The sequence below is a fragment of the Centruroides sculpturatus genome, unplaced genomic scaffold, assembly GCF_000671375.1.
Source record: "Centruroides sculpturatus isolate CEXI.00-Female unplaced genomic scaffold, Cexi_2.0 scaffold707, whole genome shotgun sequence".
Classification (NCBI taxonomy): Eukaryota; Metazoa; Arthropoda; class Arachnida; order Scorpiones; family Buthidae; genus Centruroides; species Centruroides sculpturatus.
This window is the reverse complement of record NW_019384935.1, coordinates 249,148-276,826: the sequence shown is the minus strand read 5'-3', so window position 1 is coordinate 276,826 and position 27,679 is coordinate 249,148. Positions and strand designations below refer to the sequence as shown.

Genomic DNA, 27,679 nt, shown 5'->3' with positions numbered 1-27,679 from the left:
TACAATAGCGACGATTATTATTTTAAAAAATTTTTGTTAGGCTTAACATCGATGAAAATTCAACGCAAAATAGGTTAATAGCGATATACTAATATACTAATTACATGGGATATAATAATATACTACACTAATAATGGATTTTTTCATACTTTTCGGTTATCCGACTTTTCAATTATCCGACCAACCCCAGTCCCCAATTAAGGCGGATAATCGAGGTTCTACTGTAAATTTTCATAAGATTTATGCTATTGTAAGATTCCACACCATTCTCTGCATCTAAAATGCCAGTCATAGTATCTTTTTGGCCTGAATGATTGACCTTTGCAGCAGATCTTGCATAAATTTTTAGTGTGCTTTCATTAAAGTCATCACATTAATGTATGGATTGAACTGACTCATCTAAAAATGACTTTTAAGTTATCAACAAAGAGAATTTAATTTCCATTTTAGGGGCATATTCTCCTTAGCTGTACATATACAGTCAACCCCCCCATAACACGGTAGATATGTTCCATTTTTTATGAAATTCATGTTTTACGAGTCATTACATACACGAGTCAATCACAGCTCGGCACATATGCAGTTTACGGACTACGGCTGTATTTTTCCATATGAAAGAAAATTACGGCTGTAATTTTCTTCCTCTTCCATAAAATTAATCAATTCTAGACTAATTTGACTCAACATTTCCAAAACATATATAATTTTTTGGGAATAATCCATATAAACTATGCTATAAACAAAAAATTGTAGTATTACTTACCGAGTGTGCATCATTCGATGATGCCATTGCTTAAGTTTGTTTTCATCGTGGAGCAGCACATTGAACAAGGGGGTGCATTTCCTGATAAATTATTTTTCTGCCGAAAAATTCGCTGAACTTTGGAGACATCATTAATATATATATAATTTTTATGGATGTTAAATAATAAATGGTTTTAGTAGGTCCGCTGCTTGTTTAAACTCAGTGGTTTGTGCAACATCCGCTATTGGTCTAGATTTGACCAATCCTGTCGCAACACGAGTCAGCAATGACGTTTTACTGAATTATATGAGTCTGTTTTAACGTGTTTATACAAATACGGTCACAATTTTTTCGCTGTTATATACGAATCCGAATTATATGAACCCGTGTTATAGGGGGGTCTACTGTACTTTAACTAAGGTTCAATGCAATTTCGACCAACTCAGAGAAGAGAGTTACAAATACAATTAATTCTGTTGGTCTCTTCTTTATTGTCCTGGGATAGTTTATTTAATTTTTTTTGGTCCTGAATGCCTATAACTAATACGTTATTCCATTCTTGAGCTTACTTGACATGTAAAAGTCCATGAATTGTTCTGTTCCTCACAAAAAAGTCTCTTCTGAGCTCTTCAGTTTGAACGCTGGTAAAAGGTTTTCCTCCAAACTTTGTGTTCTACCTTTCATACATGTTTTCATCAAAAAAAGCCTGTCCAATCATTTGGACAGCTTGTCTCCATTCCTCCAATCACTCACATATTTGACTTCTGTTCAGTCACTAGTAAAATCATTATCAACCCTTTCATAATTTTCATTAAATTCATCTTGTTGAACTGAAAATCAGCTTTTCTGAAAGAACTTTTATTAATGGCTAGTTCAATGCTGTTCCAAACTGAACACAGTTACTGTAAGGTCTGCAAAACATTCTGTTTTACTAATGCCAGTTTATTTTCATCTTTCACTTGACAAATCACATGTTGGATAAGCTATCGTCTGTAACAGTTTTTCATAAGGCAATCACACTTTGATCCATTGGCTTGAGTTTACTGTGTAGTTTGGGAAAGAAAGATCATTTTAATGTTTTATCAGTTTCAAATCATTCATTTTATGAGCCTTGCATCAGTCAGTGAACAGCAGGATTTTTCTGTTTGTGGTCTCCATTTTAGAATCCAGTGCCAGTAATTACTTCCTGAAAAGCTGTCATCATAACTTAACATTGTTTCTGTATGTACAGTATATGGTAGATGATTTACATTTTTGAAGCATCATGGATTAGCATATTTGCCTATCACAAGTGACAGTTTTTCAGACTTTTTTGTTTGCACAAAAAAGAACTGTTAAGTATTCTTTGCTGTGTTTTCTACCACTGCAGGTTTCCTTTATCAGCAAATAATGAACCATAACACACATCCAGAACCATACATCAAACCAATGGTCTGATTTTTCTGAAAATTTCTAGAAACATTTTCTAAAAATAACCAAGCTGCCCTGCAAAATTTTAAAAATTTTTGACAAAAGGCATAGGTGTTTCAAATTTAAAAAAAAAATGTTTCAAATTGGGTGTAAAAAATCATAACATTTAAACAAACAGAAGCTTACACCTTTAAGTGCTACTGTTCTGAAGAGGAGCATATTGAATAAGTCTTGCTTCATAACTGTGTGTTAATTTTTTCAATTTCAAAATTTAGTCATTTTTCACTTTAGGATTCACTCCATCTTAAACTACTATAATCATCCATCTGATGCTTTGAAATCATTCATATCTAGTTTTTCTGCTTCTTACCATGCCTTTTCTTATATTGTTGGACAGGGATAGAATTATTTCTTGCATCTGGCAGCCAAACAAAAAGTTTTCTGTCAAGCTTATTGCTTGTGCATGGCTATCCTCTAAGTTAATGTGGTTATAAAAAAGTCACGTTTTTTGATTTTGGATTGCCATATCTTAATGCAATATCAAGTTTCTTCTTCCCTCTAACAATTGCTTTCAGAATTTGCAACTTCGTTTAAATGGAGAGTTGTTTTCATTTGTCGTCTGCCATGATGTCTAGATATTGTAAAAAGCAAATCCTCAATACTGTATGCATCAAAATTTTAGAATTCAAATTTACAAATTGGTGAAAATTGAGCAGTTTTCACTACACAGCAAATTTGTATAGTACAGTACTTACCTTCAGATGGTGATCAATACAGTACATTAAAACATGACACTGCAAAAGTGCAATGAATCATCTTTGTAAATAAAAAGTGTTCTTCAACCACAGTTGGTCAAGTGTTTGATTATCAAGATGGAGGAAAATATGTGAAGTATAAGCAGTGAGATTGTTTAATTGGGCTGCAATTTGAAAAAATTGTAGACCTGTAAATTCCCACTGTTGTCGTCTGTCCTTCCTTAATCTCAAGAACAAAGTTAGATAGATGAAGGCCAAGACCAGATATGGAAAGATTAGGGGTAGGAGGTCCCAATTAACTATATACGAACTTCCAATGTAAACCTGAAGTCGTTGTTTCAATTTGAAAATTTCCCCTGAAAGGTGTTAGATAGATGACCGGCATGATTCTATTGCTCAAGGAAAAGTAAGATACAGATATACAAATTTGTTGTGGAGAGCATATATTTTAAATTAAATAAATTAAAAATATGATTAAAAATTGCAGCCCAGCATTGTGACAATGTAACAATAAATAATTGCTCATTACAGATTGTCTTATTTTAATTAAGTACAGTGGAACTCCATTTATTCAGATCCCATTAATCTGGATCTCCGGTTTATCCAGAATAAGAAAGATAGACATATAGAAAACCTATATGCAGACAATCAAAGAAATAACTTGTAGTACATTCTTGCTTGAGTTTAATGTGGCAGCTGTAAGAATGCAGTTTTCCCTTGGCTCAATGCCAATTTTGAACACCTGCAAGTTTATAACCAAGGATCTGATACCAAAAATAAATACAGTACAGTATATCACAATTATTTTGGTTCAAATTAGTCCTTTGATTTCTCTACAAAATGCTAAGCCTAATTACCACTTGATCTTGAAAAAGGTCATAAAAAGTACCCAACACAAATAGTTAGGAAACTTATGTATGTGTACAGTACCAGCTGATAGAAAACAACGAACTGTTACTGTATATAGATATGTCTTTTGCTTTATACTGTAAATATTGTTGTAAAAGTATATATAATGAGCAATAAATAAAATGTAATGTACTGTTCATTGCATAAAGGTTTGCATCTAATTCTAAATTATTAGCACAAGCAAAAGTTAATGCAGTCAAGGTCAGTTCTACCTGTTAGCAAAGCAATTTGAAATGCACTCTTTTGTTCTGCCATGTGTCAGGTGAGTAAAATAATTGACAAAGGCATCTTTTACGGCTCTAAGCCAGCAATACTAATTACTGATCGCTATTATAGCCTTGTGTGCATCACTCGCGCAATGCAACGCTTGCATGGCTAAAGCTTTTTATTGTAAGATTGTGAAATTATGGTCATCGCATATTGGAAACTGTGATTTTATCTTTTATTTATGTAATTTTTCATCTTTCTCAGGTTTCCTATGTTTATTTTTTTGAAATTTGATCAGATAAATGGGAGAAATAAACATATCAAATGTTGCTTCCCAGTAAATGATCTCATTTTACAGATTGACATCAGCTTTGTTTGTAGTTACAGAGGGGTAAGGTTCAAGATCAGGATAGTAAAAGTTTATTACTTTCTTGAGAGAGAGTGAAATGAAAACAAACAGTTACACTAATTGTAAAGTAAACAAACTTTAAAGTGTTTTATTATGGTCTATACAAAAGCTTCCTACTAAGAGAAAAACTTCCTTCTAAGAGGATCAGATGACAATGCATTTGGAAGAATGTTGACTTTTATATTTAACAGTTAGTTTGGTTACATGTGATTAATTTTTTTTTTAATGCAATATAGTCATACAGTTAACAAATATTGATTCTCTTCATTCAAAAATTAATATATATATATATATACTCTAATATTCTTAAAACAAAAAATTCTGGTAATTTTATCAAATAACTGCATTTGTCAGACTTCCTGAATAACACTGTTATGGAATGAACAAGTTTTAAAGTTGCACACACTTTGTATTATCAAAAGTAATTTATATATACAGTAGAGCGTCGATTATCTGAATCAATTGGGGACTCGGGTTGTTTGGAAAATTGATTTTTTGGATAACCAGTTATGTACAAAAAAATACATTATTAATGTAGTATATTAGTATATCCCATGTTTAAATTTTTCTTTGTTGCATGTCACTTTGCATTGAATTTTTGTCGATGTTAAGCCTAATGAAAATTTTTATAATAATAATCATGGCTATTATATCATTAAAAATTATTTCTTTATTTTGTACAAACAAAATAAAAATATTGAAAAATATAAAAACAAAAAAATATATACTTTAGAAGTTAATCTAGTATAAAAAATGTTTGATTCAGCACGACACAGTCCGACTTGAATGTTTTCAGTTAACTGACGTTTCAGTTGATTGGCATTCGCATAATTGACATTCTATTGACATATATATATATATTTTTTTTGCGCTGAGTTGGGTGACAGGTCTCATTTCCCAAGCAAATGCAAACATCCATTTGAAATGAATTGAAATTGAATTCTTTTGTCCAGAGATGAAGAAAGAGCAGAGAATGGAAGAAATGGTATTTTTTTTAAAATATATTTATTTTGAAACACTATTGTGTTGAATTGCATTTATTATGTGCAACACTCGCAATAGTCATACCAATATAATTTTTCTGCATATATTTTACCATATTATTTGAGTCCCGTGGTGCCTAAACTAATCTTAGTAGCTTTCTTATTACTGATTTATTTCTGCTTCATTTACAAAAATATTTTTATAACTTTTTCAATCAATACACTTTAGAAATAATATATTATTTTTATGAATTAAAATTTAGTAATTGTAATGAAAATTTTGTTGTTTCATAAAGATATTTATTGGTGAAACCACTAAAATTCCTAGAAATTTTTGCATATTTCTACCTTGTCCTTATACTATACTTTGTTTGTTTTATAAATTAAATAATTAAACTTAATTTGATTACTGCAATTTTTGTAATTTACAGGGAAGCAACATTTGATGTGTTTATTTCTTCCATTTATCCAATCAAATTTCAAAAGAATAGGAAATCTGAAAAGGAAAAAATTACATAAATAAAAGATAAAATTGTAGTTTCTGATATGTGATGGCTGTAATTTCATAATCTTACAATAAAAAGCTCTAACCATGCACTTGTTGCATTGCATGAGTGATGCAAGCAAGACTATAATAGTGTGAGGCACCGGGAGGGAGGAGGAGAGTCCTCTCCTTCCGGCCACTGGCCGGTGACCTACTTTCTTGTCAGGGATGGTAGTAACGTTCGGTTGCGCGTTACGCGAATGGAGGGGAGTTACGGGGCCGACGATAAGGCGTTGGCATAGTCGAATAAAGACACCATTTTTCTAAACTAACAATTTATTACAGACAAATAATAAAACAAACGTTCTAACATGTTACGTCTCATTCGCGTATGAGAGAGAGAGCTTACAATAAAGCGTTCATACCTCTTGCGATGATATCGAAGGTCTTTAATTTCTGAAAAGCGGGATCCAAGTTGAAGGTTGGAATCGAAGGTCTTCTAATATGTGGTGCGGCTGGTTAGAGGGAAGCGAAATTCTATCTTGATGGTGCGATGGCGACTTCTTGATTAGCAACTCCCCGGAGAGGGGGAAGGAGGATGGCTTTTATACCTTGTTGGTGGGAAAATTCGTCAGGTGATCAATTGTTTTAGCAGGTGTGAGGTTAAAGGTGGTGTTAGAATGACAACAATATGACGAATTTCGCCGATAACTGTAAACTATATACGGTTTGATCGTGAGAATGTTTATAGTTAAACAAAAAGAGTTATAATTCTCTCATGTACTTTATATTTCGTTTTTGTAGGGTCAAATTCCTTTGGTTGAGGGCATTTTTATTTTAAACTTATTAAACTTTTAAAGTACTAAATGCTTTTATTAACTTCGAATTTTCACATCAATGAGCACTGATTAGTATTGTTGGCTTAGAGCCCTAAAAGATGCCCCTGTTGATCATTTTCCTCATCAAACAGTATATATTTATTCTATGTATAATCTCCTAATATTAAATTGTTAAATTTTATTATGATTTTTAAATCAATTTGTCATTCAATATTTTTATTTTTTCATACAATAAAGTTTTTTTATTGTTAGAGTTTTAAAAAAAATTATTGATTTTACTTTATATTACAATTAAATACATTAAAGTATATTAGTATTTATTTAAAATATTTAATACAATTTTTTCAGTGTTGAGTGGTTGATTATTGATGAATCAGACAAATTATTTGAAGCAGGTGAAGATGGATTTCGAGATCAATTGGCCATTATTTATAAAGCTTGTGATTCTATTAATGTCAGGAGAGCAATGTTTAGTGCAACTTTTGCATATGATGTTGAACAATGGTGTAAACTTAATCTTGATAATGTTGTTACTGTGTCAATAGGAATAAGGTATGTTTGATTAAAAATTACAGTGCATTATCTTTGTACATTTTAAAATTGTAATAACTGCTTAAGTTTTATTTCAAAATGAAACAATCTGTAAAATTGTTGTTTGAATACAAGTAATATATTCAAACACAACATATTAATAATTAACCCCCAATTAATGGGCAGGAAAACAACTTGTTTACTATCCAGTTGCTTTTCCCTTTTTACCTTTTTGGCTATAAAGAACAAAAAATAAAGTGTTTCTAGTTACAAACTTGGGTATGTGTTGTCTGAACCTCCTTTTAACCTTTTTGCTATCTATGCTTGCTAGTTTGCTTGAGATGTCAGTACATCGTTGATATGCGTGACTTGTTACAGAAAATGCATATTTTAAAGCTAAATCATAATGTTTATTCTTTTTAAAATATATGAATATATGATTTGGAAATGATATTTATAAACTGAGAAAAACTCAAAGCAGCCAAATTTTTTTATTTAAAAGTGCAGAAAGGGTAAAAATAAAAATCATTGGAAAGAGGCTTTTAATATTTTATTTAGCGAACAATACTACAAGTACTTTTGACAAACTACAGATTGTCTGAATCTGTAGTTTGTCAAAAGTACTTGTAGTATTGTTTTGAGTAAAAAATAATACTGATAGACAGTATTAACATGTTTCTTAAGGTTTTTGGCATCACAAGAAGCAATTTTCAAGCATTTTAGAGAACAATTTTTACAAAAACTATTATTTTTAAATCTAATAATATAAGCCATTGATCGCGTGTCCATATATCTGTAATGGTATGTCTAGAATGGCCACTAGGGGTGCCCCTAGCTATTATTTAAATTAACAATAAATTCAGTTTTTTGTGTAACAGTATTAAAATAACAAAAAATGCAGTTTTTTGTGTTTTTGATTGTGATTTAGTAGGGTATGCCATGAGAATGCACATTAAGAAGGGTTTTTTTTAAAATTCNATACCCCTAGCTATTATTTAAATTAACAATAAATTCAGTATATTATTATTTGATGTGGTTTTTTGCATTTTTGGCTGCGTTTTAGTAGGGTACGCAATGAGAAATTCAGTATATTATTATTTTTATTTGTAATATAAATTTATTATTTATACCATGGAATGACACCACTGCTGCAAGAACGCCCACTAGGGGTCAGCCCAGGCTACTAGTACTAGTTTAATATAAACTAAAGGAATGTTTATTGTAACTGAGAAATGAAACTTCATTTCTTACCATACAATATGAAAATTATAAAACATTATAACTTTACTATATTCTTTGATGGGTTAGGTTGTAGCTTTCAAGACAAAAAGCTATATTACACTGAGTGGACAATGAGTGGACACTTAATTTGCTCTTTTTTTCTTGCTTGTCTAGGACTCTAAATTTATCTTTTTGTAACAATTAACATATCTTTTACATGCAACTCTATTTCATTCTTTTCTTGGAATATTTGTTAACATAAAATAAAAGAGGCTTTTTATGGTATTAAAAATCGTTTGCTGGATTGATAAAGGTGTGATTTTTAACTTAGAATATTTGTTAACTGATGAGATGTATGAGATTGCAAAAGTTATTTGTGCAGAAAATAAACTATATATGAAGAGAGAGGGAGCTAGATAGAGATGAGAGAGAGAGAAATGGCAGAAATTGTTTAGTAACATAAAATGTACAAAGCACTTATATAAAAAGTTTTCTTCATAGGTCTGTGAATCAAATATGATATATTGCTGCTCTGTAACTAGGAAATGCTTAACATAGTTAATTTACATTTGTAATATAACATAAATTAATTTTCATTAAAGAATATTTACTTTATTTCAAAAGTGTATCATGATAGACAATGAAAATTGCTTAGACAGTGAAAAGGTTAATATGTCTCTTTAGAAAAAGACCAATAGGAACAAATTAGGTGATTTGTATCACTTAGACTTAAAAAAAGTAAAATAAGTAATCTTTCCGATGCATTATACAGATTATTTTTATCTTGGATAGAATCTATGTTGTTACAATTTTAAAGTGCACAAAGACATAGATAACCTATAGAAAAAGATGTAAACATAACATAATCATAAATTACTCCAGCAATTGAAAATTTCAATTGCTGGAGTAACTTATGATGAGATATATGAGGCTATTTTATATATATATATATATCTTATTTTCTCAAATGAAATTTTTAATTGCTGGAGTAATTTTTGATGTGTTTATACATTCTTTTTCCAGTTTCTTATTTTGTTTATTTTATAAAACAGGCTACAGTATAAATTATTTGATTTGTTTTTCAGAAATTCAGCCACAGATTTAGTAAAACAAGAATTAATATTTGTAGGAAATGAATCTGGAAAACTTATTGAATTCCGAAATCTGATTAAAAGAGTAATATGTTTTTTATTGTTCTATTTTATATTTTCATTGTTTTTTTTAATACTAAGAAGCATATAATATAATTAAATGAATTCTATTTTTTAGGGTGTTATGCCACCTGTGCTTATATTTGTAGAAACAAAAGAAAGAGCAAAAGAACTATTCAGTGAATTGATTTATGATGGAATTAATGTAGATGTGATCCATTCAGAACGAACTCAGTTGCAAAGAGACAATACTGTAAAATCTTTCAGATCAGGAAAAATTTGGATATTAATCTGTACAGAACTTATGGGACGTGGTATTGATTTTAAAGGTGTAAACCTGGTTATAAATTATGATTTTCCTCGAAGTGCTATATCTTACATTCACAGGATAGGTAATTTTTTATTTTGAAATATAGTAATTTTTACTGTAAAAAGTTTGCATTGTTGCTTTCTTGAAAATTTTAATAATTTTTTAATATTTATTTCCTGTAATATGTTAGAGAATAAAATTTAATTTTTAAATATATTCAAATAAATTGAAAAATTAAAAATTTCCGAATCTTAAAGCTGCAAAGCATAACAAATTACATTTTATTTTTAAAAGATATTTATATTCTTCAACTTTGATTTATCATTACTTTAATTAAATTAATTAATTAATGATAATTAATGTTGAGAAATAAATCAAAAAAAGAAATGATGATGTGATTATGATGATTATGATCATGCATGCAATAGTATAATTTTTTATGTGATTGTAAATCTAAATTATTTCATTTACAAACTCAATAATGAATATTTTAACATTTTAAAAAATTTATTTTAATCAAGAAGGTATTTTTATTTTTAATTACCAACTATAATATCATAACTGCACTAAAATTTTTAAAACAACAAGGCTTTGCAAATCTTTCAATAACAGTCACAGTTCTCTTATCACTACCATCTGAATTACAAAAGGCAACTGTAATTCTATCTTTATTCTTCTTTTAGCCTTTCAAGATGCATGAGCAATCAGTTTATCAGATTATAATCAGTAAAATAAAGCTGTTTCATTTATATTATACACATCTTTCGTATCATACAGCTGTATTATTGTTGACATACTAGTTCTTCCCTCTTCTACAACATCCAAATCAACAGTTTCACCATGTTTCTTTTACTGTGATAGATTATGACACTGTTTAAACCAATGCAGCCACCCATTGCTGTAACTGAAATTGCTTATATACATCTGCTGTTCAAATATTTCTACTTACTTTCTTATCACATCATCTGTGACAGTGCCACTCTTTGCATTTACTTGTGCAATCTATATCAGTAATGATTTTTCAAGTTTGCCATATTTTCCAGTTTTCGTTTTTCTAAATGTTCTGTTTCTATTGCATTCATTCACTTGCTTTTTTGATTTAAGATATCTCCTATCGTCTGTCTATTTATATTTTTCTTCCAGACAATAGAAAAGTGACTGACAATATGTTTTTGAGAACAGGATGGATGGGTTTCACTGTATGCACAGATTTCTTGCTTTTTGTTTATTGTAAGGATTTTTTTTCATTGTGTAAAAGACTAAAACAATCATAATGTACAGTACAGCAAGAATTCAGAACATGAAAAAATCTAAACAGTTTCAGACAGAATGTGTGTTCAGCTCTCTCTAACCATTATTTGGGCCATGTGCAGATGTTAACTGTTGTAACAATTGCTCTTAACCATCAATTAATTCATGGTTGGTGGATGGAGGAAAATGGGTTTGTGGTTTATACTGTAGATTTACTATGGAACAAATTGTTTTTTGAGACTTTTGTCAGATAACCCAGGGTGGCGGTATATGGAGGGGTAGTTTAAAGGAGGTTGATTGTACTTAAAACTTAGATTTACGGGTTTAATGCTTACATATGTATAAATTTATGTTAAAAAGAAGAAAAAACAATCAAGTATGTTAAAAATTTTAATAGGATATTATACCTTGTTTACATCACAATTAATTTAAATTTTAAATAAAATTACCATAATCTTAAATATTAGAGTTAAAATTTATTGGAATTAGCATTTCAGATTTAAATTAGTAAGTGACTATTTTTCAAATAATTTTATGAGAGTCATTTGAATAGGTTAAAGAATAGTTACTGTCATTAAATATTTTCAGTTATTCTCAATATTTTTTATTAATTTCATACAATTGCTTTGCTTAAGATTACATTTGTTGTGTCTTTTTACAATGATTAGAATATTGGATTTCAGTTGATTAAAATGATATATATAAATATGAATTCTAAATTTAATTTAAATTTATTAAATTAAAGAATGTCAATGAAAGAAAATCTGTATAAATTTAGGTAGAACAGGTAGAGCAGGACGTCCTGGTCATGCTATAACCTTTTTCACAGAAGAAGATAGAATTAATTTACGCAGGTAATTATCTGTTTTGAAAATACTATAATTTATTTTTTTTAGCTTCTTACATTTACTTATTTAAATCAGTATTGCTCAAGTAATGAAAGATTCTGGATGTGATGTTCCTGATTTTATGCTTCAGTTGAAGAAACCATCCAAGTTAGTTTGACTATTAATAATTATTATTATTTGCTCATTCATTTGCAATTATTATTTATGCATTTTGTATTTTAAATTATTTTAACAGAAAAATTAAAAAACAGTTAGCAAGGAAAGCAGTTAAGCGTGAAACAATATCAACCATTCCTTTATATGACATTGAGAAACAAGCCAAAAGAGAGTAAGTAAAAAATTTAACTTATCGTTCATCTAATTCAATGAATAGTATATACTACTGAAATGACTGTCATATGAGAAGAAGGTGAAGCCAGCTTACCTATCAGTTTTGTCTGTCTGTAAGGGCAGGAGTTTGGTATTGTGAATTTTTTTAACATGAATGCATCTGAACTGATTATTAATTTTATTCATTCAACATTAAACATTAAATAAATGATAATTTTGTTTTCATTATTATATTATAATTTAAAAGTGGCAGTTCAAAAATTTATTACCTTAAACAATAATAGAATAATTAAAGTATTGGATTGTTGCAAATAAAATTATCATTTTTTAAAATTTAAACTTCCCACCCTTGTAGTTTATTGTTTAAGGTTAATGTTCATTATTCAACCACATCCTGACATCTAAGGGTCTTAGGGAAAGTCAAGAAGTTCAAAAAATAGGTACCACTTAAACTCAGCAAGAGAGACAAGGTGCATCTATTCACCAACACCTGGCCCCTGAATGGGCCACCATTGGTGAATAGATGTGGTGTTTAGCACAGCTGAGTAACAATCAAGACCACATATTGAAAAGCTACCATAAAAAAAATTGACAGAATTGAACTGCAAAATTTTCCTCATCCACCTTATTTTCTAAATCTTTTGTTGATGGACTATCACTTTTTTAAACATCTTGATAGCTTTTATTTTTGGGAGAAGAATTCTTTAAGGGAAATGACACTGTTAAAAGTACATTTGATGACTTTTTGGCTTCCTGAGTTTTATGAAATTGGCATTAATGCACTTATATTCCATTGGGAGAAATGTACAGTAGAGCGTAGTTTATCTGAAAGAATTCCAGTCGGCAAATTTAAATTTTCACTAGTGCTGTGGCGCTGCAATCTTTGCTATATCTTGGGATACTCCAATATTTTTTATGTTTGTGTATGTGTTTTAGCTGGCAGCACTGTCACTTTTGTATGGTGTTTTTCTGAGGACTGTGTGTCATGCTGAATCGAATGTTTTTCATACTAGATAACTTCTAAAGTATTAATTTTTTTGTTTTTATATTTTTCAATATATTTATTTTGTTTGTAAAAAATAAAAAAATAATTTTTAACGATACAATAGCCACGATTATTATTTAAAAAGGTTTACATTAGGCTTAACATCGACAAAAAATCAACGCAAAGGTATATGCAATGGAGAAAAATTTCAACACGGGATAGGTTAATGTATTTTTTCGTACATAATCGGTTATCCGAAAAATAAGTTATCCAAACAACCCCAGTCCCCAATTGATTCAGATAAACGACGCTCTACTGTATTTGAGTTGTTAAGGACTATTTTGATTAAATATTTATGTGTTACAATAATTGTTTCAATTAACATGTGATGACATTTTAATATTCTTTTATGTATACATTTTTTAAAAAATGTATTTGTTAAGATTGAATAATAAGCCTTCAAAGTCAAAAATGAAAAATAGTAATTTTATTTGTAAGAACTTAATACTTATGGAATGTCTTCCATATTTTTAGTAAGTATAAAATTCTTATTGTTTGGTTTTTAAATTGCAGAAGTAAAGTAACTTGCTACGAAAGCTTTGAATTTATATACACTTCATTGCCCAATTATCTAAAGGCAGTCAACCTTTTGAAAGCTGTGGAACTAGCCTTTTTAATATATTTTTAGTTCTGTGGAACACTAATAATAAATGTGTTATTTTTTTAAAGTTAAAAATTAAAATGGAAAAGTTTTTATTATGCATTTATAAACATAATGAATATACAGCAAGTACTCACTTAATGCCATCAACAGTCTTATGGAAAGTGCAACATTAGGCAAAATGATGTATGACCAAACTAATTTTACCTTAGGCATGATATAATTTAGTTATTATTATTCTAATTGGATTGTGTTTGCAACTTCAACATTTATTTCCTATCTCATAGAATCGATTTTACTGTTTGTAAAGATAATTCAACAGTAATAATAAATGATTACAAATGTACATGTACTGTACCTTTCTTTAATGACATTAAGTGAAGATTTGCTGTGTATAAATTTTATTTTTTATTTTTTTACAAATTAAAGTTGTACTTAAAAATTACAAAACAATTTTTATCACAAGTAAAAAAATATATCACATTGTTAAGTATTTTATAGAGTAAGATATGTAGTTCAACAATATTTTGAAGTATGAGAAGCAATAGTCATTTATAAATAAATAAATATAATAATTATTTATCTTTGTTATCATTTGTTTACACAATCTGAGAAAGCAATTCATTCAATTATCTACTATATATTTTTATATAAAATTACAGTGGTTCCTTGTACTTTGAATTTAATTTATTTAGGAGGTCATTCAAGCTCAGTTGTTCAAAGTCTGAATCAATTTTTTCCATTAGAATTAAAAAAAAAAGTGAATTAATCTGTTTCCAGGGCATAAATAATAGCCATTTCAATAAACTTAAACAGCAAATTCACATAATTTAAGGTAAAAAATAACACAATTAAAAGCCCTAAATAATAAAGTAAAACATGAAAACAATAAATAAAAATACATAAATACTGTACAATACTCCCAAACCTATATCCAGTTTGGGATAGTATTTCTGTGATAAATACTATATAATAAAATGAAAATTGTATTTACTATATCTTAGTGAGGAGTGGTAATGTCTTGTTTCTTAAAGTTGCTATACATCCTGCTTGGCTTTCTCATAAATAAATCCTCTGAGATGATGTGACCAGCTAATTGCTTCTCATTTATCTAGAAGTTTTTCCATCTTCAATAACATGCAATTTCCAGGAAGTCAATGTTGTCACACCTTTAGCCATATTTTCTTCTTTTATTGCCTCCTTGTTCTTACAAATGATGCACACTGTCAACTTTGGTATCTTAAGCATGGCTGCCAGATCCACCACATACATATACTGCTTTCATACTTTGTTATAAGTTCCTTTTTCATCTTAATTGTCCATTTTACAATCTTCCTCTTAGGCTTTGTTTCTTTCACACTCTTCTTGGAAGCCAAGAATTGGTATCCCAATTGCCATAAAGGATGAGCTTTGGTAAGAGTCATGGTCACTTGTGCACATATGCAAGCTCTTCCAGGAATATTCCATAGGGTTTGTGAATCCGTAAATCAAAAATGCAATTGCCCTATTGAAGTACATGGTCACCATTTTGAGCATGTATTGTAAATTCAAATAATTGCTTTATTGCCAAAACAGCCCATTTGAGGATATGGGTTTATTAACAAAAAATGATTGTTTTCATATCCTCTGTAACTCACTGAAATTTTTTGGTATATTTTTGAAATTCTCTATATGTATGTATATACAGGATGATTCACTGGTGGTGTTCAGTAGTTTTTTTTCCTCAGAAACCATTGAAGATAAGGAAGATGTAACTAATAACCAAATTTTAGAGCAGATAATTTTGGTGACCTTAGGCAATCTTGAAAATCAGCAGTTTTGAGATACAGAACAAAATAGGGTTTTTTAAATTATAAGGAGTGCTTTTGAGCCATTATGTGGATCTTATATTACAGAATAAATACCTTTTGTAATATGCCACACTTTCTTAAGCCTAACTGTTTTCAAGATATTGACCAGTTTCTGCTAAAAACCTGATTTCTCTTTTTTCTGAATTTCTATGCTGGGAACTAAGTTTATCAGTTTTTGTTCTTTATCTTATCAATCAGATTTTTGAACAAGCAACCTTTTAATAAATTAAATTGTTACTTTTTCAAAGTGTAAAGGAGTGCCATTTTTGGAGTGATCTTTTTTCATTTTTGTGTACAGTAGACCCCCCTATAACATGGTAGATACATTCCGTGTTTTATGAATTCCACATTGTACAAGTCACTTAAATACATGAGCCAATCACAGCCCAGCACATATGCAGTTTAGGGACTACAGCTGTTTGAAAGGTTTTCTTCCATAAAATTAATCGAGTCTAGACTAATTTGACTCAACATTTCCAAAACACATATAATTTTTTGGGAATAATCCATATAAACTATGCTATAAACAAAAAAATTGTAGGATTACTTACTGAGTGTGCACCGTTCGATGACACCATTGCTTAAGCTTGTTTTCGTTGCAGAGTAGTGCATCGAATGGCGGACGTGTTGCTTCCTGATAAGTTTCCTGATTTCCCAATAAGTTATTTTTCTGTGAAAAATTTGCTGAACTTTGGAGACATCATTAATATAAATATAATTTTTATGGCTGTTAAATAATAAATGGTTTTTAGTAGGTCTGCTGCTTGTTTATACTCAACAGTTTGTGCAATAACCACTATTGGTCTAAATGCGACCAATCCTGTTGCAACACAAGTTGGCAATGATGTTTTATTGTATTATACAAGTCTCTTTTAGCATGTTTATATGAATACGATTGCAATTGTTTTGCCGTTTTATACAAATCCATATTATAAGAACTTGTTTTATGGGGGTGTCTACTGTATTTACTTATTTTCTCTATTTTTATGAAAATGAGTTATTCAAATGAAAAGGCATTTGATATGCTAATGACTTTAGGTGCATATTACCAAAATTATTCCCAAGCTGCAAATCTTTATGCCAGTCGTTATGGGGACAAATGAAGGAAATGGTTTGCTTTCAGCATCCTTCAACTAAAATCACGAAAATGAGAATTTCAGAAAGTTTTCATAAGGTTAGTATACCTGAATTATGAAATGTATTAAATGCCTTTCCTAGAAGAATAAATGCCTTTATACCCCAAGAGCAGGGGCAGATCTACATAGGGACTAATAGGACTTCAGCCTTGGGCCCCAAGTGTCAAGGGCCCACAAAAATTGAATTATCATCATAAATTTTTAATACTTTATCATTAACAATGAGCATTTGTCATATAGTAAAAAATAGTTAATATTAATAATCTATATATATATATATATATATATATATAAATGAACATGTATGTCCCTATATTTCACTTTTCCGCAAAAATTACACATCGCACGTGAATGGTGTTTGTATGTGTGGTAGCCCCAAGTCTCCATTTGTGCATAGGGGTGGTTGCGTCTTGATAGCTATAAGGGTGCGGGAGATATGAGGCTGAAAGTGGTTGAAAGTGGCTTTCTATTTCGAATGTTTTGTTCGAATTTGTTCGAATTAAATTCGAACATAAAATTCGAATATTGGTTCGATTATAGAACGATTGTAAACGTTCCAGAAACGTTGAAAATAGTTCGTTTGACTAAACGTAAAAATTCTCTAATTAGTCTGGAAACGGGGGACCTAATTCTTGCATTTTGTAAAAACGGGTAAGATTAGCTATAATGTAATTATCTTAATCTTCACTATCGTTACTTTTTGCCCAGCGAAGCGGGTCCTTGCAGCTAGTATAATAATAATGTTAATTTATGGTATTACAGTAGAGCATCGATTATCCGACTCAATTGGGGACTCAGGTTGGTCGGATAACTGAAAAAAATGAAAAAAATACATTATTAGTATAGTATATTAGTATATCCCATGTAATTAGTATATTGCTATTAACCAACTTCACATTGAATTTTCATCGATGTTAAACCTAACAAATTTTTTAAAAAATAATAATCGTTGCTATCGTATCGTTAAAAATTATTTTTAAATTATTTTATTGCTCACAAAACAAACAACCACTCATAATTAGAAAATTAAGTCTCGCTTAAATACTGGCCTCTCTTCAATGGTTGAGTCGCTGTTGCCAGCTAAAACACACAAAAATTTAACAAAAATAATAATAAAGTAGCCAAGACATAGCCAAATATTGTAGCACCACATCACTGGCGGACATTTGAAATTTGCCGACTAGAACGGTCGGTTAACTGATGTGACAGTTAATCGGGGGTCGGATAATCGATGCTCTACTGTATTTGTTTTATGGTAAATGTGGCCTCATTGGATTTCAATAAGCCCTACGCCCCAAAAAACCTAGATCCATCCCTGACCAAGAGGGTAGATATTCTTAGCATCTAATTTAAATAAATTTTGAAATGTACTTTCATTACTATCATTTTTCTGTCTTGTAAAGTTTTTTGATAATTAAACTGATAAACTTAGTTTCCAGCATAGAAACTTTTGGAAAAAAAATAAATCAGATTTTAGCAGAAACTGACCAATATCTTGAAAACCATTAGGTTTAAGAAAATGTAACCCTAAAAATGTACATCTATGGAGATATTTTAAGCTGCTATATCGAGGACAACGTTAGCTATATGGATCGCCAACCTTCGACAGGAGATGGCGCATTAAGAAGAACCTGTTACAAAATGTGTTTATTTTATAATGTAAAATCCATATATGGCTGGAAAGCTCTCCTTATAATAATTTTTAAAAAATCTATTTTGTTCTATATCGCAAAAACTGTTGATTTTCAAGGTCATCCAAGGTCACAAAATTGTTATCCTATCTGCTTAAAAAATGGATAATTAGTCCTATCTTCTTATCTCCAGTGGTTTTTGTGAAAAGCCACTCATCAGTGAATCATCCTACATATACAGGTACTCCTCACTTTACGACCGAGTTCCGTTCCTACGACTATGTTGTTAAGCGAATTGGTCGATAAGTGAGGAACTTGCACCAGGAATACAGGATCGTTGTAAAATTATAAAAATTATGCAACAAACTTCAAATTTATTCATAAAAAAGACATGCATATGTACATATATTTGTTTATATGGTTATCTGGATTTGTAGAGGTTTTTTTCCCAGGTAAAGGAGATGATGACGATGAAATAAAAGTTGTACCTTCAAGGGCTTGGTCTTGGATGTAATAGTCAAAAAGAAACTTGTAACTGTGGTTTGCATTCCGTTTTTCTTGATAAATTTCTCTATAGCACTTCAAAAGTTCACTCATCCCACATTCAACTTTATGTTAAAATGTTCAGTATTAGGATCCATAACCTCAACTTCCAACATAGCTGCATTAATTTTGGAGAACACACTGGCTAACCCATGTACTGTGAATTTCTTTTTCACTTTTCAGTTCTTTCGTCTTCTTCCTCTTCCAAATACTCGTTGCTTCTAACTCTATTAAATCTTCATTTGTAAGCTCAACATCAGCATAATCCACTAATTCAGCAATGTCTTCCACTTCAACATCTAAATTAAGCACATTGGCAAGGCCTGCAATTGTTTAAATTACATCAGACTGACTAAAAAAGTCCATAGCAAGCCTATACTATGCTCAGTGAGCATGTCACCAATTGCCACTGATTAACACTCAAGCTGAGAAAGGGGATTTCCCGAATTGCAGGTCGAAACTTGATTGGTCGTAAGTGTGAGTGGTCGTTAAGCAGATAGGTCATAAAGTGAGGAGTACCTGTATATAAAATCAAACACACCAGAAAATAAAGCAAAAAACACACATGCATAAGGGAAAAGAATTTCAGAGTGAGAGCGAGAGATAACTTGTGTGCACAACAGATAACATTTCAGTAGCAAGTGCATTTTTACTCTGTATATGTAGTTTGAACACTAGAAGCATTGTTTGGACTCCAGATTGAATTTCTCTCGAATTTAACCTCTGGAGCATTAAAAGTATGAGGTATCACTATACTTTGTTTAATTTTGAACACTTGGAGGAAGAACTGTTTTTATAAACTTTATCAAGAATGTGATGTTGTCCATAATTCTTTAATTAACATATAGATTTTAATGAGAAGTTTTACTAACTGAATTTCATGAGGTTCTTCATAGCTGATTTCCTCCACATGTTGGTATGAAGAGAATGGAAAATGCCCTAATATATTAATTTTTTAATGACATACTGATTTATTAATTTATTAATATTTGTATATTTGTAGTTATAATTAGTGAATGAAATACTTTTTCAGTTTCTGTGACAACTCTAAAAACATCCTCTGAAGAAGTAACTAGCCTTCCCCTTGACAGAAAAAGTGAAATTTTTATATTTATTTATTTATTTAGCATATGGCTTATACATGACACAAACAAAGCGTAACAAAATAGAGTAATACAAAACCAGAAATGAAATAGGAGAATAAGAGGCAGTAAATCTATATGCAATTAAACAATTGTAAAACTGTACAAATATGTGACTGCACATGTACACAAGGATATAAAGAGTGTTCAGAGCTGTAGATCTAACTCGCTTACCCACTTTACAGCTTCTGAGGTGGACATTAGTATGTCACTCCAGTCTCCCGGGTAAGCCCGCAGTCTACATTCGCATGCAATGTGCTCTACAGTCTGATGTGGAGCACCACAGTCACACTCTGGTCTGACGTGGAGCACCACAGTCACACTTGGAACCTTCTTCCATTTGAACAAAGATTCTCTATACCTGCCATGGCCCGTCCTGACACGGTTTAATGTGGTCCATGTTTTGCGAGGTAAGTCGAAACCCTGGACTTTTTCCCTGCGACAGAACAGATCATGGAAGTGGGGTCCCATTCCTGTTTCCCAGCGGTTTTTCCACAATGTCATGTAGTCATCATCAGTTATGGCCATGTCTTGAGCTGCCCGAAGGGTTGGATTCTGAGATTTCAAGCGGTTAATGCTCAAGGATGGAATGTCTTGGTGAACTTGGAGTTGAGGATTTTTGGAGTTGAGTAAATCAGTCCTAAAGCTGAGCAGCGCAGCATGTTAGCAGTTGATCCCCACGTGGTGCCACAAAGACTTCTCTTAAGCTTGCCATCAACACTTTTTAGATGCATCTTGAAAGACAGAGTGCGATCAAGGGTGATTCCCAGGTATTTAGGGTACATATTATGTCTAAGAGGTTGGTTGCAGAAAGAGACATTCAGCTTTGTATTTGCCAGTTGGTTGCTCAGGTGGAAACAGGACACTTCTGTTTTGGTGGCACTTGGAGACAATCGCCATTTTTTGAAGTAGTACCACAGGCTCTCCAGATCGTGTTCCAAAGTTTCTTCAATTTGCTCTAATTGACTGTGTTGTGCGGCTATTGTGATATCATCTACATAGCAGAACTTTCTTGATGCGGTAATTGGAAGATCAGAAATGTACAGGTTAAATAGTAAAGGTGAGAGCACTGATCCTTGAGGTAGTCCATTATGTACCTTCCTATCTGTGCTCATTTTATTCCCCAGAAAGACTTGAAATTTCCTATCGCAGAGCATGCTGTTGATGGTATGGGCTATTGCTCTGCATGGTATGATCTGTAGAAATTTGTACATCATGCCCTCTCTCCAGACAGTGTCAAATGCTGCAGTAAGATCAATAAACACAGCAGAGTCTTCAAGCACTTTTGAAAGCCTGCCTCTATATGAGTTGTAAGAGAAAGGACTTGATCACAACAGCTTCCGTTAGGTCTAAAACCCGCCTGATCTGTTGGTACATGCTCCAGAATAGTGTTGCTGATTCTATTGTAGATGAGCCTCTCAAAGAGCTTGTAGCAGCAGCTGAGAAGTGCTATGGGTCGGAAGCTTTCTGGTTTGTCACATGGTTTTCCAGGCTTTAAAATGGCTATTATTTTAGATTTCTTAAATTCTTGTGGGAGTGTACCATTTTGGAGTATGTCTGTGAAAAACACTGCTAGCCATGCTCTTGTGTTCTTGCCAGTATGTATTAAGAACTCAGGATGAATTCCATCAAAGCCAGGGCCTTACTAGGTTTTAATTTCTTCAGAGCCATATCTATCTCTTCAACTGAGAAAGGTCGAGCATAGCTTGATACAGATGTTGCCTTTTTGCCTTTCTTTTCAGAGCTCTAAGTTGATGTTTCACAAATTTAGTATGGTTTTTATCAGATTGTACTTGAGATTTTAAGATAATATGGTTGGTCAGGTGTGACTTTGGGCTGTTCTTTAGTTACAGCTGCACTCCCTCCTAGCTTTCTAAGAAGGCTCCAAGCTGCTCGACTGGAATGAGTGAAATTTAAATTTTCAACAGTGTTGATCCATTTCTGTCTTCAGGTGGTGATACCAAAGTTTTATAATATTTAGTAATATGATCTTATTTAGCATAATTATGATCATTACCCATATCATTGTAAGTTTCAAGGCATTCTAAGCAATATTTACTCTTCTTAATTTTGTTTATTACATATCTGCAAATATATTTTCTTGGTAATCAGACAAAGAATTAGTTTTTAGCAAATTAAAAACATGTTCAGTACCCTTTCAGTATCCTATTTATAACATCATCATACTGAAAATACAGAAAGGAAACACTGATAAACTAATCAGTCTTGATATCAAAAATATGTACCCAAATATAAAATGGAAATTAATAGAGGAAAGGCTAATTATGTTAAATGTAGATAAAACTTTAATTAATCTGATACACTTTGCATATACCAGAAACTATTTTAAAGTTAATGCAGACTTCTATAGGCAAGTAGATGGCATCAGTATGGGATCAAAGATGAAGCCAAAATTAGCTGAATTAGCTATGATAAACATAGATGAAAAAATAAATAATATCCCAGGCATAAAACTAATAATGAGATATGTGGACGACTACTTAATAATATACAATAATAAAATAAACGATAATACTATTCTGAACACTGCTAACAAATTTAACAAAAATATTCAATTCGATATTGAAAAAGAAAACAATAATAAAATAAATTACCTTGACATAACAATCATGAATACACTTAATAATTTTTCTTTCATAACATACAAAAAAAACCATGTAATGTTATTAAAACTATCAACTACTATTCATATGTTCCAGAATATATAAAAAAGAATATTTATATCATGGAGTTAAAGAACATATATACAAGAATATCAGATAATAAATGGCAAAAAAGTTAAAATAAAGGAGTTAGAAACTAAATTTTTACTTAATTAATGACTATCCTAAATCAAAATTAAACACATGGCAAAAACAATACTGGGAAAATAGATTTAATACGAAATATAAATTAAACAAAAAATACAAAACCTTCCCATATATAAAAAACATTTTCGAGAGCTATAATAAGATCCTAAAAAATGACAATATCAGTTTGGCACCATCTTTGACCAACAAAATATCTCATAGTATCCATTATGACATTAATAAACAACATAATAACAAACTAAACATTCTTAAAACTGTAGGAACTGTTTACAAACTTGAATGCAACTGTCAAAATCCGAAAACTTACATCGATGAAACAGACCGGCCACTAGAAACAAGAATTAAAGAACATGAAGCTGCCATCCGCCTGAAACATAACACTTCACAAGTGACAATAATTGCCAAATTAATAAAAACAATATAAAAGTGTTACATTTAAAAAAAGACCCATATAAAAGGAAATTTAAAGAACACACAGAAATCAAAAACACCCTAAAGATAACTTAATTAATATTTCAGAAGGCATGTCAATAGACCCCCAATGGTATAAACCAGGGCTTCTTAAACTTTTTTTATTCACGACCCCATTTATGATTGTGATTTTTTTCGCGATCCCCCCCAAAAAAAATAAAATAAAGATATATACAAATTTGCAAAAACAATAATGGTGTACTACCACAGTTCAATCTTGTGTTACAATGGAACAGAGACAATTGAATACACTGAAAAGCAACAACACTACATTAGTTCACACTACAGTGTTGCTGAATTGTTGTCTCGCTGCACCAGAAGTGACACAAAGCGCAACTCACAAAACCTATTGCACAAAGTTTGCCATTTTCAAACTCTCACAAATTATTTTCAATATTTTTCATTAAAATCTTGTGACCCCAAGATTTTAATGAAAAATATTGAAAATAATTTGTGAGAGTTTAAGAAGCCCTGGTATAAACTAATAGAGAGCACCCATGTGTTAAAGATTGTTTAAAAGCACACCCCCTTGTATGGAATGTTAGGAATGGTTTAAATAACATTACTTTTCGGTATACTGTTACTCTGTGAATACCGGATAACACCAGTTGTCAATTTTTACTCTGTTTTAATCGGGAATAATACATTTTAAATAAAAATTTAAGTGTTTATAGATATTTTGAAATTAATAATCTATGTTATATATTTTTTCATGTTCTATTAGAAGATAGCAAANGATAACACCAGTTGTCAATTTTTACTCTGTTTTAATCGGGAATAATACATTTTAAATAAAAATTTAAGTGTTTATAGATATTTTGAAATTAATAATCTATGTTATATATTTTTTCATATAAATGTTGTGTTAAACAGCCATGCCCTTTACTTTTTTCATATTATAGAAAATAGTCATACAACTATGTAATAAAAATATTGTCACACAAGTCTATTCTATACCATTATATAACATGTAAGTTTTTTATGTTATCGTCACCCCATGTTTTTGTTACATCCTACTTACCAATATTGTGAAACTCACCTTGTTTTTTTTGTAATTTTAACAGCACTGAAGAGGGATTGGGAATACAAGCCAACCTGAAATGCATCTGAATTAAAAAAGTGTTTTAAATAAACCGTAACGTTTTTCTAACTAATTGCTGTTTGATCGTTTACCAAAATTATTGTTTGGATTGCAAAGACGCTACACACAGAATACAATATTAAGTATAAATATAACTATAGAATATGTAGTGGAACTTAGTTTAGAAGTTTTTCAACAGATCACCCAATTTAAAATACTTCTTGAGCAGAAATTTTACTTTTGATTCATATTCATTTAACAATATTCCAGCCTAACACTGCAGTGAATTAGGCTTGCATAATATCCATTTATTTATGTGTATGTCTAATGTAGTCTGTTTCATTCATTTTGTTATGTAAAACAAAAATACATTTTATGATTCCCAAGAACAAAACCACAGATTTACAAATAGCCTAGTGTACTAAAATTTGCTGAAGACTTACAGTGAATCCCTTTATTGACAGTGATTTTCAGAACTTGCTGTATAATTTGCATGGTTAAGAAAATTATACAATCTATACTCAAAGTAGCCCAAAGTCATATGTGAAATGACTTGTGAAATTTTGAGATTTTCCTAATGTGATTATTTTGATTTTTCCATATGTAATTAAATGTGTAAAGTTTTCAATAAGATGCAATTGAAAAACTTAAGAAGTCTATTTTTATTTATGGACAAGGTTTTCCATCTAGTTAAGTAGAAAAGTTTCTTAAATAGGAACATTTCATACAGGAAAAATTTATACATCTCTAATGAAAAAATCTGAGACTTGAAATTTCAAATTTAGGGTATAACTGTAGAATGTTCCAATTTTGAAATTTAAATGTGTTAATTTGATTTATAAGTAATGTTTTATTATTAAAACATTACTGCAATTAAATTTTGCTATGTTCTGAAAATGGCTGAAGAGATGGCCAAAAACATTAGATTTAATAAATAATTTGCTGGTTACTGGTTTGCCTTGTAATTGGTTTATTTTTCTTAGCAATTTTTATGTAGAAATGGTTATAAATAAAATGCAAATATGTTTATAAACAAAGCTCACAAGGCAAATCTTCTTTAATAACAGTTATATAATTTTTGAATTCACAAAATATCATAGAATATTTTATTTTTGGATATTTGGTTATATTAAAATTATTGACAACAAGGTTTATTTAAGAGTTTGTTAAATAGTATATTTATAGAGTATGAACTTGTATTTAAATTATTGTAAATGATGATTAAATTTCACTGTCAGCCAGACTTAATATTATATCATTTATAGTTTGGATTCTGTCAGTTCTCATCATCAAAAAGCATTTTTATTTAATTTTTTTAGTAAAAATATTAAAATTGTTTATTTGCAAAAATGTCAATTCATATCTTCATAAAAATTAATTAAATGAATGTTTTCAACTGTTTTCATTTTTAATAATAAATAAACTTTGAAATAATGTTCTAGTAGCAAAATTTACAAAACTATTTGATTTCAGTATTACATTTAATTTAATAATATAAATCTAAAATATAAACTATTCATAACAAATAGGAGATTAATTCTTAGCAGTTGGGCTGCCTATGGCAGCCAGGGGAAAAAAATAGAAATAGTTGCATTGAGAATCAGTGAATTGTCAGGAAATTTTTGAACAAGTAGGCAAAATCTGTAGGACAAGCAGGGGAAAAACCCCTAGCAAATAAATAATTTATTTAGCAAGAAATTGAATAATGCAGCCTATCACATAAGTTTTATATAAGTTATAATTATATAATATAATTACCTGTATAGTTATTTTGTTAAAAAATTGAAAATAACTATCTCTATAATTTACACCAATCCTTTATGATTGTAAAAACTTGTTACATAAAACTTTGAATTCAAATTATTTACTTTCAATGATAAAACTTTATATAGTCTAAAAATTCTCCATGAAATTGGAATATTTTAGACTGATCTTTGTATCATAATTACATTCAAATATATGAGTAAATTGAATGTAATTATGATATAATTATGATAAGAACAGTTTTCTTAAATTTAGTTATTGGGCTGCAATTTCAAAAAATTGTAGACCTATAAAATTCCCACTGTCATTGTTTATCTGTCCTTCCTTAATCTCAGTAAAGGAGTTAGATGTATGAAAATCAAAATCAGATATGGAAAGCTTAGAGGCAGGAGGCCCTGATTGTCTATATATGAACTATATATATTTTTAAGTACTTAAAAGGAAATTAAAGACTTACACTTAATTTCAGTATTTAGTAACAGTGACAATGCTGAATAAATTGTGCAATATTTTAGTTTAAAGTAAGGTTTAAATAAAGAGTGTATATTATTAGAAGGTGCTGTTTATTACAATAAATACAGTATCTATTATTCCTAAGTTATTATAATATAATATGTACAGTACTGTATATATTACATTATTAATTAATAATTGTTATTTTAAACAATACATATTTTTATTGTTTTCCAGAAAAATGATCTTAAAAAGTAAACTTAAGAAACAGAAATCAAAAAAGACTCATTTGAAGATGAAAAAAGATGCAAAGAGAGAAAAGATTGGTGCAGGTGAAAAAAGATGATAATCATAATGTATTTAATGACTTTTGTCAATAAATTTATTTTCTTTAAATGTTTTTTGTTCTCATTAAGTTTATTATGTTGTTTTTTATTCATAANTATTCATAACAAATAGGAGATTAATTCTTAGCAGTTGGGCTGCCTATGGCAGCCAGGGGAAAAAAATAGAAATAGTTGCATTGAGAATCAGTGAATTGTCAGGAAATTTTTGAACAAGTAGGCAAAATCTGTAGGACAAGCAGGGGAAAAACCCCTAGCAAATAAATAATTTATTTAGCAAGAAATTGAATAATGCAGCCTATCACATAAGTTTTATATAAGTTATAATTATATAATATAATTACCTGTATAGTTATTTTGTTAAAAAATTGAAAATAACTATCTCTATAATTTACACCAATCCT

General features: G+C 30.1%; 1 protein-coding gene across 1 annotated transcript in view; it reads left to right on the top strand.

Moving 5' to 3' along the window:
* LOC111632059 (probable ATP-dependent RNA helicase DDX52) overlaps window positions 1-14,303 on the top strand; it is a 59,419-nt gene extending 45,116 nt beyond the window's left edge. The window contains exons 8-14 of the mRNA XM_023376414.1: window positions 7,090-7,293; window positions 9,579-9,669; window positions 9,763-10,036; window positions 11,984-12,059; window positions 12,129-12,200; window positions 12,289-12,381; window positions 13,942-14,303. Of these exons, the coding sequence (XP_023232182.1) occupies window positions 7,090-7,293; window positions 9,579-9,669; window positions 9,763-10,036; window positions 11,984-12,059; window positions 12,129-12,200; window positions 12,289-12,381; window positions 13,942-14,056 (925 nt within the window). The 3' untranslated portion in view covers window positions 14,057-14,303. The remainder of the gene's footprint in view (window positions 1-7,089; window positions 7,294-9,578; window positions 9,670-9,762; window positions 10,037-11,983; window positions 12,060-12,128; window positions 12,201-12,288; window positions 12,382-13,941) is intronic.
* The last annotated feature ends 13,376 nt before the right edge of the window (window positions 14,304-27,679 follow it).